General features: G+C 42.4%; 1 protein-coding gene across 2 annotated transcripts; it reads right to left on the bottom strand.

The window, feature by feature from the left end:
- Positions 1–208: 208 nt before the first annotated feature.
- Positions 209–10480, bottom strand: ZNF789 (zinc finger protein 789). Of its 2 annotated transcripts, XM_008586924.1 has the most exons (5): positions 10416–10480; positions 8692–8768; positions 5872–5998; positions 2557–2670; positions 209–1381 (listed from the first exon to the last, which is right to left on the bottom strand). In XM_008586924.1, exons 2-5 carry the CDS (start codon positions 8722–8724, stop codon positions 369–371), a joined length of 1287 nt encoding a protein of 428 aa, XP_008585146.1. In that variant the 5' UTR covers positions 8725–8768; positions 10416–10480; the 3' UTR covers positions 209–368. The 2 variants fall into 2 exon arrangements, with proteins under 2 accessions (XP_008585146.1, XP_008585147.1); XM_008586925.1 differs by lacking the exons at positions 2557–2670; positions 10416–10480 and having other exon boundaries at positions 8692–8914.
- Between the last annotated feature and the right edge of the window lie 4274 nt (positions 10481–14754).

The raw sequence follows: 14754 nt of genomic DNA, 5'->3' as shown, positions 1-14754 counted from the left end.
TATTTAACCTTAATGTTAGAATGTGCTTGGAATAACTGAAACAGAAGGGACATGTCTCTTCAAGCTTCTATGCCTCCTCCTGCCTGAACTAGACTAAAGGGGATGAAGGTATGCAGGGTTCAAGAGCGAGTGGACACAACAGCCCATTACATTTTCTCATAATTCTTGAGTGCAGCAGGAAGGTTCGCTACAGAAAAAGAGTCCCACAGAAAAACCATGTCAGTTGTTTATTACTTTTCGTGAAACAATCAAGTTATACACACTTACAGTCGATGTTAAGTTCTGGGCTTTAAATGGTAGCTTTACGAACTGGTCAGTCACCAAAAAATAAATAAAAATAAAATAAATGGTAGTGTTTCCAGTTAATATCATGAAGATAGCTGTCCTTTGTGAGTACCCTGATGCTTAATAAAGCTTGTGTGCCACTTGAAAGATTTCCCACATGTGTCACATGTATAGGGTCTTTTTCCAGTGTGAATGACCTGATGTCTATAAAGATTTCTCCTAAAACTAAAAGTTTTTCCACATTCTTTACATTCAAAGAATTCCTCTGTGGTATGAGTTCTTTGATGCTGAATGAGGTCTACATTCAGACGAAAGGACTGTCCACATTCACTGCACTTATGGGTTTTCTGTTTACGGTGAATTTGTTGATGGTGCATAAGGGTTGAATGCCGACCAAAGGCTTTTCCACATTCTAGGCATTTATGGGGTTTTTCTCCACTATGGATTAACTGATGTCGAATAAGGGTTGAATTCTGACTAAAAGTTTTTTCGCATTCACTACATTTGTAGGGTTTTTCTTTGGTATGAACCCTCTTATGTTCAACAAGATATGCGAGCTGACGGAAACACTTTCCACAGTCGGGACATTTATATGGCTTGTTTTGCAGATGACACTGTTTATGGACAGTAAGATCTATCCGCTGTTTGAAGGCTTGACCACATACTTTACACTCAAAAGGATTCTCTAAAAAGTGAATTCTTTGATGTTGATCAAACCATGCCTTACGCCTGATGACTTTTCCGCATTCACTACATTCATATGATTTTGCTCTTGTAAGAATTTGCTCGTGCCTCAAAAGCAATGATCTTTGATTGAAGGGTTTCCCTTCTTCATCATATTTACCCTGCCTCTTCCTTGTCTGAGCATCCTGATCTTGAATGAGGTTAAAGTTTTGAAGGAAGACATTGTAGTGTTCATCACCAATAGTAGGGAGTACAAACTCGCAACTGTCCGCAAATTCTTTACATTTATGTAACTTTTCTGAAAGTTTCGTGGCTGTTTTCTGCATTACCACTGATACCTTATGTGACTCCAAATCTTCAGAAATTTTCTGCTTTGGAGTTAGCTTTTTCATCTTGTATCTGGCTTCAGAACCTAGTGAAATAGTAAGAAAAGATATAAATAACCTGCTCATTTCAGGAGGAAAAAAAAGAAAAGCAGCCAAGTGTTTGGGATATAAAATCCAACCAAGCTAAGTGCTCACTTGTTTACATCATCATACTCAAGAGGCCAAAATTCTGAAATTCATAAAACTTTCTGCTTTCCAAACAGAAAGAGCTTTTAGAAACTATCAACCAATAAAAAATGCACAAGTGTGTGTGCCAGAAATGTGAGAACAGAACAAACCCATCACCATTTTTGGAGACACAACTTACTCTAGGTACTCAGTAGTGTCACATAGATGTAGGAGAGGTAGAATCTTAGGCTTTCTAGATATGCATGTTTTAGATAATTCTAGGTGAAACAATTTGTTATAAATGGAGAAAGTACAGGATAGAACAGAAAAGGAACCAGAGGGAAGTAGGTACAAAATACCAACAGATGAGAGCACTAGGTTTCAACCAGGAATTATTTGCCCCACAGGGGATATCTGACAATGTCCAGAGACATTTTTGGTTGTCACAACTGGGGTGGTGCTACTGGCACCTAGTGGATGGAGGCCAGGGAGGCTAAACATCCTACCATGCACACGACAGTCCCCCCCCCCCAAAGGATTAACCAGCCCAAAATGCCAACAGTGCTGAGGTTGAGAAGTCGTGGAGTAGGAGTAGAGGGATACAAAAAGGGCTGAAGCAGCAATCAGGACACAGTAAGTAGGAACAAGGAGATGTACCAAGAAATACTGAGGGAATATGGGAAACAAAATGAATGCAAGGGAACAAGAGAACAGAGAAAGGATAAGTAGTGAGGGTGGAATAAAGGAGTATCTCAGGCGGCCTGAGAGCTGTCACTTAGAAAACATCAGACCAGCTGCTTCAGAGAAGCACTTGATACTGCAGCAGAAAGAGGATGAGCTTCGCAGACTTGAAATCAAATCCCCACGGTCACTCTCCTAACTGTGGGACAGATCTCTTAATTTTTGCCTTTCTTTGTCTGGAAAATGGGGATGCTGATCATCCTCCTACCACTTTCCTAGGGCAGTCGGGATGCAGAAGTGGAACGACATGTGCTGGATGCCTGGCTCAGTGTGTGGCACACAGAAGGGGCTTCATGAACGTGACTTCCCTCTCTCTCCAGGATTCTGCTTGCTTGGTCTCCTCCTCACCCACCTGGGCAAGCACTACTGGAAGCCTTCCTATTCTCAGCTCTCGGTAGGTCCACGATCCATGGCTCGTCCCAGTTCTCCAGCTGACAGATCACCTCAGGTTTGGAAAACTGAAATCCTACTCATGAGAAAGTAAATGGGATGTGGCCATTAGTGACTTACAGAGAGATATTGTCCCAGGGCTCAGTCTAACCCTTTGGGTCCACAGTGGCAAGCAGAGATAAGGACAATAATCAAAAGGGCTGGTGAGAATAGAAACTGGCACAATCTTTGTGAAAATCTGGCTCTCTGTATTGAAAGCCTGACCAGTGTCATACCCTTGGATATGTTCATTTCACTCTTATAAATATAGCCTAAGGAAAAATTAGGACAAAGATGGATGTACCAGAGATGTTTAGCACAGTGTTATAACTGTATGAAGCTGGAAATAAACTAAGTTTCAATAGGGGATCATTAAATAAAGTGTAGCACATTAACACAATAAAGGCATAAGCCTTAGGAAGATATGAAAAATCCATGTGTTCAAATACTTATTAAAATAGGAAGATGCTCTCTATATATTTTAAAGCAGAAAACAAAATCCATGTATAGCATGATCCAAATTTTGTTTTAAAAAACTATACATGTGTATGTGTATCTGTGTGTGTAAGTTGGTCAGTAAATAACTAAGGGGAGAGAAAGAGAGAGAGAGACTGACTAGGAAAAAGTAAATGAAAATTTTACCAAGGGTTATTTCTGAGCAGTAGACGTGCAGATGATTTTTCTTATTTACTCTATTCATTGATACATTTTCTAAAGTTTCTAAAATAAGCATTATTATGTTTAGAACTAGTAAACTCTCTAAAGAAGTAGTGTTCTATGAAAAGAAGCACTCTCAAATACTACTTTTTGATATGCAAAATAGTAAAAATTTTCCTAAAATATCATTCAGTAATCTATAAAGACACTTAAAGTGCCATGCCCTTTAATTCCAAAATTCCAGTTCTGAGAATGTATCTCAAGGAATAATCAAAAATTCATATAAAGATTTATAGTCAGAAACCTCCACTGGAACATTATAATACAGAAAATGATAAACACACAAGCCAACCAACAAGCAAAAATAGAGTCAAGCTGAATGTCCCCAAATGGGAAAACATTAAATATTATTTCAGATCATACAATGGAAGATATGATCATTCACTGTATCTATGAGAAAATGCTGATGCTGTAATGTTAAGTTTAAAAGGGATTACTGAATTACACATAGAATATTCTCAGCTACTTCTTAAAAAGCATACACACACAAAAAAAAAGATGGAAGGAAATATCTGAAAATATAACAGGGTTATCTCTGAATATCTCCCCTTTCCCTTCATACTTTTCTGTAACTTCCATGTATTCAAGCATGCTCCTATGATACTTTTAATAGAAAAATAAACATTACAAAATCCAGAGGTGGGTGGAAGATCGCACAAGAGGTGATCAAGACCATACCAAGAGCGTCTGTTTGGGGTTCAAACATGTAGCCCCAGAAAGGAAACTATTTATCCAGGCAACTCCCATAGCGGGAGACGCTGCACTGGCATAAGACAAAGGGAGGCTCCTGGAAAGATGGAAGCAGTGAAGGTTCAGGAATGCAGTCAGTTTAAAGTCATTTCCTGGGCACCCACTAATGATACAAACAAGGATGTTACCCATTTCCAGAGAAAAGAAAGAAAAAGACTTTTCAAGAGAATAAGAAGCAAGCCTTTGGAATCTAAATCCACCACAATCTTTTTAACTCCTGGGGTCTTAAAGATGTAGAAGATGGGATGAGAGTGGAGAAAGGATTAAGTGTCTCTGACCCCTAAAACAAAACACAACTATGCACTGACCACAATCCCTTACCTGAAACCCTTGGGGCCAGACTGTATCAGGATTCAGAATTTTTCCAGACTTCACAACGGTGACTTGGTGTATGTATTTTATATTATATACCATCCCTAATAGGGTTTGAGCTGTGCCCTCAATCAAACACACTGATATTTCTGAAGCTAAGTGCAGTCACGTGCCACATAACAAAGTTAAGGTCAACTATGAATAGCATATACAACGGTGGCTGCATAATTATTATTATTATTATTTTTTTAAAAAAGATGACCGGTAAGGGGATCTCAACCCTTGGCTTGGTGTTGTCAGCACCACGCTCAGCCAGTGAGCAAACCGGCCATCCCTATATAGGATCCGAACCCGTGGCCTTGGTGTTATCAGCACCGCACTCTACCGAGTGAGCCACGGGCCGGCCTGTGGCTGCATAATTATAATGGAGTTAAAAATTCCTATTGCCGGGGCCAGCCCGGTGGCACACTGCTACAGTGCGCCGCTTGGGAAGCGCGGTGGTGCTCCCGCCGAGGGTTCGGATCCCACATACAGACTGGCCGCTCACTGGCTGAGCGAGGACTGGGGGCAACACCGAGGGTTGCGATCCCGTGGCCGGTCCTGGTCCGGTATGGGCGCAACACTGAGGGATGCGATCCGTTGCCGGGCACGAAAAAAGACAAAAAGGAAAAAAAAAGACAGTGGCCCCATAGGATTATAATGTAAATAAAAAAATTCCTATTGCCTAGTGACATTGTAGCTGTCATAACATCACAGCACAATTACTTAATTTTTTAATAAATTTACTTTAGCCTAAGTGTTTAGTGTTCATAAAGTCTACAGTGGCACAGAGTAATGTCTTAGGCCTTCACATTCTCTCACCACTCACTCCCTGACTCAGAGCAACTTCCAGTCCTGCGAGCTCCGTGCATGGTAAGTGCCTTATATAAATGCATCATTTTTTGTCTTTTATACTGTATTTTTACAGTACATTTTCTATGTTTACATATGTTCAGATACAAAAATGGTTACCGCTGTGTTACAATTGCCTATAGTAGTTAGTACAGTAACATGCTGGGCGGGTTTGTAGCCTAAGGAGCCATAGGCCATCCCATATAGCCTAGGTGTGTAACAGGCTATACCATACAGATTTGTGTTAAGTACACTCTACGACGTTCCCACAACCAAACTGCCTAATGATGCATTCCTCAGAACATAACCCTGCTGTTCAGTGACCCATGACTGTATATAGATATGTACACCAAGTGAGAAGATAAGAACAATGAGTAATTTCCTGTGGGATGAATTCAGTTTTCACTGCCTGGTGACTTCAGGTCAGGTTTTACAGCCAAATGAGTTAGGAAAAAACTTCTGGTTTGCAGAGCTTTTTCTGACTTTGGAACTTCAGATAAAGGACTGAGGACCTGTGTAGACACTTAGAACACATAAAGGAAGCCCTTTCTCCAAGCTGAGTCATTACCCAACAAGATCAAGTTCCTGTAATTCTCCAGCATCACATCTCTGTAGAGGTCCCTTTGAGCCCAGTCAAGGTGGTCCCACTCCTCTCTGGTGAAGTACATTGCCACATCCTCAAACGACAGCAACTCCTGAAAAACAGCAGGAAATTGCGACTGCAATTCTTAGAATATCTTGTGAGCTATGACTATTACTCTACAGATGAGGAAACTGAGGTTCAAAGAGGTAAACTGCCCTGGCCAAGGTCACTCCATTAGTAAGGAGGATGGGAGGCTCCCCTCAGATCTCCTGACCCTCAAGCCAGGCATACCACAGGGTCAACAGACTTATCTCAGAAGGGCCAGAGGGTAAATGTTTTGGGCTTTTCAGGCTATTTGGTCTCTGCTGCAACTATTCGACTCCACTGCTGTAGCACAAAAGCAGCTACAGATGACAGGTAAGCAAATGGGCATGGCTGTGTTCCAATAAACCCTTCTTAACAGGTCCAGCTCAGGTTGCTGACCCCTGCTCTATATAATACTGCCCCGGGTGCCCGTAGGAAAGAGATGATGTCATTAAAGACAGATTAATGTGCAGGCCATTTACAAAGGAATGGAGAGGCTTAATGAAAATACAGGTATGCTGAAGCATGCAGGTGCTGGCTGCAGTGGGGAACCACTACCCACTGGTCTGAAGAGGCAAATAAGGTAGGGGAAGGGATGTTGGAATCCAGGAAGTTGTTGGAGAGGAAGCAAGACTGGAATTAGGGCCTTAGAAGAATGCAGCCGCTGCCACAAAGCCTGCCAGGGAGAGAACAGACACCCAACCTCACTTTCCGCCAGGCCCCTGGTCCCATATGCCTTTTCCCAGAGCTGCCCTGTAGTCTCCTCACCCTGACCTGCTCAGCCGTCTGCACTCTCTGCACCTCACGATGGGAACAAGCGTTAGGGAAGAAAATCACTTCATCTCCCACAGAGTGTTCTCTACACACTTAAAGGGGGGCCCGACAGCTGCTCCACAATTCTCGCTCTCACATTCCTCACAAGTGGCACTCTACACCCTTGTCATTCTCGTTCCTTCAATAAACATTTATTGAGCACCAATAAGTTGCTAGCCTTCACGCTATATGCCACCACAAAATAAACCAAGGCTACAGCTCCTGCTGAGGCCACAGGATGCAGCTGTTCGGGATGCACACTGCTCAACTCGAGAGGACGCTGCTCCCACCAGAGCTGTGGAACGGGGCCTCCCCCAGTGCTAAGTGCACGACTGCACAACTCCATGGCAGCCCTTGTCCCAGCTTCAGGGATAAACAGTCTAGTAAGGAAGATGGGGAAGTCAACATGGTAACCAGTAATGACCCAGTCATCAATACCCAACAGAAGGTAATCCGAGCGGCAGCTCAGCCCCACGCCCTCCCTCTCACCAAGCACTGCCGGTTCCATCCTAGAAAATAGCCCATGGCAGACAGGCTCTTTAACTCCTCCTGTTCTCCTATCACACTCCCCTAGACATGACCTGAATTTTTACCCCTCCTCCCTGAAAGGAAAAAGGTCCCCTTCTCCTAGTAAGCCCTCCTGCTCTGCCTCTGATTCCACTCTCCCGTCTCCTCTGGCTCTTACTCCAACAATGACCACTCTTTTCTGTGTCTGTACCCTTTTTCCTCCCTCCATTGGCTCCTTTCTTTTAGCCAGTAAGTATGGTAAAATCTTTCCTATCTTTAAAGAGATGCTCCCTGCTTCTTCCTTCCCTCCGGTTCCCACTCTCTCTCCTTCCCGCACTGGACAGAGTCTGGAAAGAACACCCTGCACATCACCTCCAACCATTCTACACCCCGCCATACGGCTTTAGCCTCCATGCTTCCTCTGAAATTGTTCTTCTAAGCCCCCCTAGTGTCCACCTTCTTGGGAACACAGAGAAGGCAAAGGAAGAGAAGATGGCGCAGAGGACATAGTTTTTGAGTTGAGTCTTGAAACATGAGTTAGGGGAGTTTGCGTGTGGACATAGTACAGCAGGTACCAGAGAATGGCAGAATGAATGAGCATTGCACGTTCCCGAGTGCAGATTCGCTGGCTCGGGGGAAAGGCCGAAGATGAAACAGGAAAAGCAGGTGGAGCTTCATGATCCCTCAGAAAATGTGGACACATGGAGCAATACCGTCAACCTGCTGCAATGCAACTCCATCCTGTGCAGGACTGTTCAAACTGTTGCAATGGTTTCCTAACTTGTCTCCTTACTTTTTAAACTCAACTTCTTCTAATCACTCTCTATAATGTTTCAAATTCAATAACTGAACTTCCAGTGTACCCTGTAATCCTAACAGTTCAGAATTTATTCCTGTATTAGAAGAATTTGTTTACATATATCTACCTCCCCAACAAACTGTAATCTCCTTCACATAGGAGTTTATCTCCCAGCACAAAAGACAGTAACTGGTATACAGTAGGTACACCATAATGCTCACTCACTGACCAAAACCACGAACAACTATGGTAATAAGAGCTAAAACTTACAGAGCCCTTAAAATGTAACTAGGTACTATGCAAAGTACCTCACATGCCTTATTTCATTAAATCCTCATAACTCTTTGTGATTGGTACTGTCCTTATCCCATTTTACAGATAAGGAAGCTGTCACCCATAGTGTTTATGTAACTTGCTAAAAGTAACACATCTGAAACAGAGCCTGGATGTGAACTTATCGGACTCCAGAGTTTAAGCTCTTTAAATCACACTTTCAAAGCAGGAATATTCCCCAAATTGGTAATGAGGGCTCAATCTGAACGAAGGAGTTGTGAAAGCAGTAGTGACTATTCTGAGGAAGCAGAGGAGGAAGCACAGCTCACCTTCCACCTGGCTGCTGGGAACACAGCTTCCATGGCCGGCTCTTTAACAAGGGTAGGATACCGGTCCTCAGGGTAAGCTGAAGAAGAAGAGAGATAACCAGTAAGGCCAGCCCTAATTTGAAGCTCTCTCTATGAAGCTTTCCTCTGCCTGCCTTTGAGTCTCTGCCCAACACAAGTGATGGTGGCTAACTCCCTCACTATATGAAGTTCTGAATAAAAAGCGCTTGCTCTAATTTGGGTGATCTCCATTTATTTCCACATCACACAAATGATTTTAGGAGCGTTATCAGAGATTTCAGACTACATATGTACAAATAGGTAATTATAAATTCCATATAGTTACTCTCTGGGCATGCACAGCTGACAAGATACAGGGATTTTCTTTTTTCTTTTTTTTCCCATATTTTCCAAATTCTACAATGAACTTAATTTTATCCTCTTCAAACAAATAAGATCACATACACAATAAACAGGTTTTATCTTTTCCCGTCGTTACCTTAACCATCAGTTTAGCTTGGCCTGAAGACACTAATCTTCAAACTTGGCTCCCCTAACCCAAACCTAACCAATTTAGCTCTCCAGGAACTAAGGTCATTTGGGGCAATACCATAAGGCTATTTCTTTGTTCTTCTAAATGTTTATGTATTCCCAACCCTGCTCCCACTGACAGCTCCACCCACTGACAAGCCTACTCTGGAGGTGTTCTGGGGCTCCACAACCACCTAGCTTGGTGATTTGCTAGGACTCACAAGACTGAACAACAATAACAGAGTTGCTTTCTCCCCAGGGGTTAATCTTTATGTAAATTAATTTTAAAGAACCCCCCCACACACACACCACCACCAAACACCCGTTCATGTTCCCTGAAAACACTGTTTGGAAGACCTCCTGCCTCTTAAGCAAGGAGGCACTCCAAAAACTGTCCTGATCAACGGTTCCAAAGTTGGGGCAGAGACCACATGCCTTTCATTCCATAAACTATATTTACTGAAAATCTAGGTAGAATAAATAACGCCTGCCCCCAACCTCCTGAACAAGTCCCTAGAAGTCTCTAACTAAACCTGCTTTTCTTAAGCACTAGAATTACCCACAAAATAAAGGAAAAAGAAAATCTGTGCAAACTTTGCATTTGGAAGTCAGACTTGCTAAACAAAAATCAAAATAAACGCCATGGTTTGGGTATACCCGTAGGCCAACCATCCATAGACATACAAAAACTGCAAATATCCTCATTCCCCCGAAAAGCTAGCTCTAACCATGAACGAAACTTCAGCTGTTTTGTTTTCCGCAGGATGAAATTGAACCAATTGTCTGCAGACGAAAAGCTTACAACCAAAAGCTTACACAGCGCTTCTTGCTCTAAAAGGAATGTGTGTAATATCCAATTAACATAAAGATCGCGGCACTTCCTCGCTCACGCTTTATAAGATGCGTTGTAACAGTTCACCAACTGTTCGTCTGTATGCACAAAAAACTCTCAAAACTTTAATTTGATCTGATTTTAACTTCTGACAGAATCTAAGATGCCACTTCGCGGTAATGTGAACACCTTGAACTTAGAATCACACCTCGACTTCCCCTGCAAAAAAAACAAATACCACAAACCAGCCATTCATTCATTGACTTCGCTCCTCCTCGCTGCTGAAGACCTGAGACACCATCGAAAATATTCAAAGGCTGGTGCCACAGGCCCCGAAGCCCCGCTGCAAATGCCCTTCACGTACCCTGGAGGCCGGGGGGAGAGGGTTGTCTCTCCAGGAGTGACTTCCCCGCGGCACCACTCCTCCCATCACACTAGTTTCTTTCTCTCCAAACCTACTGGAGGCCGGCGACCTCCCACCGCGCCGCCGCCTCCAGGAAGTCCTCCACGTGGTGCTTAGTGTCCCCCTGCGGCAGCCACGAGGGTGGACTCCCCTCTCCCCTTTCTCGGCCCTGATTCGGGTCCTTCTCGTCGGCGCACCTCCGCTCACCCCCACTAGAGGGACGAGATCCCCGGCTCAGCCTCCGGGGCGTCCTCCGAGACTGTCGCCGCGCCGAGCAGAGCGTCCCGGTCCGCGTCTCCTCTAGGACCACGGAGGCTTCACAACTCTCTGGTCCGGCGAAGAGGGCGGTGGCCACTCATGGCACGTACGTACACGCCTCTCCTGGCCGGGACCAATCAACGGCCGCAGAGGGCGCCGGCTCGGCCACGTGCCCTCTGGCCACGCCCCTGAGGATTCTGCCCCTCCCACGCAGTGGGGTTGAACTCCCCAGTCAGCTGGAGAGCTCTAGAAATGCCAGGAGCAAGCCCCTGCCCCTGCGGACTCATTGCAGAACCTCTAGCGAAGGGGCCGTCAGCGCAGTTGGGTGTTTAAAAATCCCCCCTGGCAAGTCCATGTGGAGTGACCAACTTTTTCGAGAGCTCACCTTGACCACAGCCATACCAAACAAATAATGATAATGAAACATATAATGAGTTATTATACACATATGTGTTATCGCTTCAACCAAAAAATGAAAAATAGGTGCTTATTTGAAATGGCTTTTTTTATTTACATTTCTGTTACATTGTGCTATTATTTAAACAAAACAGCAATAGGAGTAGTTAACAGGGGCAATTTGTTGTAATTAATAAATAGCAAAGTGGCTGGCCAGTTAGCCCAGTTGGTTAGAGCGCGGCGTTATAACACGAAGGTCAAGAACTCTAGGTCAAGAGATCCCCATTCCGCTAGCCACCAAAGAAATAAAAAAGCAGGACTAATTAAACAGGTAATGTATATGAAGGAGATATAATAGTTTACGTTTCTCTTTGCCCACCGATATAGCAACATACTGGAACTATTAAATGCTTTTTTAGATAGTTAAATTTCGTAGGCTATTTCTTGGTGTGTGTGTAAAATACATAATTGTAAGACTTTAAAAAAGGAGATGCATTTAATAAAAAGGGAAAAAAAGGATATATTTCTTTCAGTCCAATGATACAGTAGGATATTTTTACTCTAACAGTAATTCTCTGAATTGCCTGGAAACCTTCAAGACATCTTTCTTGACTTTTATGTAGTGTTAAAACTGAATACTACAGGCGAAAGTACAACTCACTTTGACTTGTAGCTCTTCTCTTATCAGGTCCACATTACACTGATTCCTTGTGTCACTCCAAAGTGATATGTAATGTCAAGCTAAATGTCCTCTCAACAAAAGCCTTTGAGTATGGGATACTTACAGTATACTTACTAGCAACAGCAGGGTTTTAGATATGTGGGAATTAATTTCCAGCTCTCCGAATTTTCGGGAAAACTAGCTGTTTGTCAGTCAGGTCCTTTGCATCTGTAAATTCATCTTATAGATCAGCAGTTAAAGCTGATAATAATAATGCCCTTAAGTTGTACATTTAAGTCTCATCACTTGGAGTGTTGAAGCAAGAGATGATCCATTACTATGAACCACAAATCATGGTTGCTAACATCAGCAGCCAGGATGACAGCAGCTGGGGATGGATCACCTATGCCAAATCCATGTGACACTAAAACTATGTTGCTTTCAGTCCCTATTTGTTGGGTTTCGTGCCTTTCCCCCAAATTTCTGCACCCATAGCTGATCACTGAGACTTTGTGCATTCTGGGTAGAAGCTTCTCCCTTAGAAAGACATTAAGTTCTGGACAGTCCCAAGCAAAACTGGAGACACCCTAGCAACAGGGTTGAGAATCACTATGAACATCCTTTCAGTATCCAACTTGCCCCCCCCCCCGAAGCACATGGAGCCTTCTAGAAACCTAGAATTGGATTATTTTTCTAAACATAGATGTACTAAGATAAAACATTTAAGTGACTTTCGAACTCTCTGTCACTTCCATCAAGGCTTGCCATCACTCTAACCCAAATAGCGCTCTGTGCTCATGAAGATTCTGGAAGAACAGAATGGCATGCCCAGATTTTAATTTACTAAAGATTGCTTTGGCTGCACTGAGGAGACCAGATTGAAGGAGAACAGCATGGATGTGGGAAAGCCAGCTAGGATGCTGTGGCAGTTGTTCAGAGAAGAAATTATCAGATGGCAGCTGTATAGAGCCAAAGGAATCTCTGTGTCTCTAATGTCTCCTCATTTAATTTAGGTCAGGAAATGACCTGTGGAAGATAAGATTGGTTTTTCTGACAGAAAATTGTGTGTATGAAAGTTTTACCCACAATCATGCATTGATTCACTGCTCATGACAATAATACTCTTGTACCTGACTTTGGAAATTAAACCTCTTGTGTACTTCTACTCATTTCATAGAATAGACTGGAAAATCTGATTTTCCACTTGCTATGGGACCTGAATGGGTCTTCTAAGAAGAACGAGCTGAAAGTCACAGCCAATATAAAAAACAAACCTCTCAAATTACAAATTAACTTAAACGTTTGGAACAAAGTATACATGTGCAAGTGTTTGTTTAATCATAAAAAAATTGAAAAATATTTTGATTCGAAAGCAATATTATTAGTTTCTTTGGCTTGTGTGTGTGTGCACATGTGTTTGTAGGGGAGAAGGTTTATCAGATAAAAGAAGGAAGAGAAATTGTACTAGATTTTAGTTAGAGGGATAATTGTGCAAATTATGTAATTACAAAAGAGTACAGTTATGAGTAAAGGGTTAAGTTTTTAAGTAGATATATTAAGATTATAGCTATATTGACAATGCTAATATGAACTTGTGACTTTTTTTTTTTTTTTTTTTTTTTTTTTTTTTCTTTTTTCCGTGTCCAGCTACGGATCGCAACCCTCAGTGTTGCCCCCGTACCGGACCGGGGACCGGCGACGGGATCGCAAGCCTCGGCGTTGCTCCCGCGCCTCGCTCAGCCAGTGAGCGGGAGCCGGTCTGTACGTGGGATCCGAACCCTCGGACGGGAGCGCTGCCGCGCTTCCCAAGCGGCGCACTATCCAGTGCGCCACCGGGCCGGCCCCAGTGACTTTTTGAAAACATACTGTTTCTGCTGGCCAGTTTGCTCAGTTGGAGTGCAGTGTTGGTAACACCAAGGTCAAGGGTAAAGATTTCCACATCAGCCAGCCACCAAAATGAATAGACAAAACAAAACAAAACAATACCATTTCTAGCTTTGTCATGGAACATTCTTACAGCAGCATCGTTCTAGCGATATTAGACTGTGGCTTGGAAATTCTAGTAATTTAGAATTACTAGAAAGTGAAAATTCTAGTAATATAACCGGAGCCATCATTTTAAAGAGGAGACCCAATATAGTAAAAAATACATTTGAGGCATAATTACAATTTTAACTAAAGCATGAACCAAAAAGTGTGTAATAGTACATGTGTCCTTAAATCTTTTACATCTACTAAACCAGTTTTGATCCCCTTACTGGCCAACCGGGAAAAATAAATTTACTAAGCCATTCCTGATATGAGAACTTTGTAATTAACCTCTCCCTTCTCTTTGAGCTAACAGCTTTCTCGTACTCACTTTATTATGCCATGTCATCTATATATTAACATGCCATAATATATGTTTAAGTTATAATATTTTTAATGCTTTGGAAGCATTACAATAGTAAATTCTTATTGAAGTATATTGTGAAGTAGTATTTATAATACACAAGCGAGTTACCATTATATGTTGAGCTTTAGGAAGAAAAATCTGTTTTATAATTGTATAAGAATACTTAGAACTCACAGAGCATCTTTGTGATTTCTTAGAAGAAATTCTCAGCCAAAATGCAGTGAAAGTATTGGTTAGAGCGTGGTGTTAGTAACACAAAGGTTAAGGATTCAGATACCTGTATTGGCTAGGCACGAAAAAAAAAAAAATCAGGACCCACAAATACAAGGAATGTGATTGGGCAAGAACATTAAGGACTGCTGTCAAAAAAAAAAAAAAAAAAAGCAGTCTTAAAATCTACCCTATGGCTGGCCAGTTAGATCACCTGGTTAGAGCTGTGCTGGTAACACCAAGGTCAAGGATTTGAATCCCCTTACCAGCCACCTGGAAACAACAACAACAACAACAAAAACTATCTGGATGAAAATACCCAGGTAAGAATTTAAAATTTTTGATAGGATTCCATATGTTTAGTAAAGAAAAAAAAAAAA

The sequence above is a fragment of the Galeopterus variegatus genome, unplaced genomic scaffold (genome assembly GCF_000696425.1).
Source record: "Galeopterus variegatus unplaced genomic scaffold, G_variegatus-3.0.2 Scaffold4181, whole genome shotgun sequence".
Classification (NCBI taxonomy): domain Eukaryota; kingdom Metazoa; phylum Chordata; class Mammalia; order Dermoptera; family Cynocephalidae; genus Galeopterus; species Galeopterus variegatus.
The sequence above is the reverse complement of the archived record's forward strand: the minus strand, read 5'-3'. Positions and strand labels throughout refer to the sequence as shown.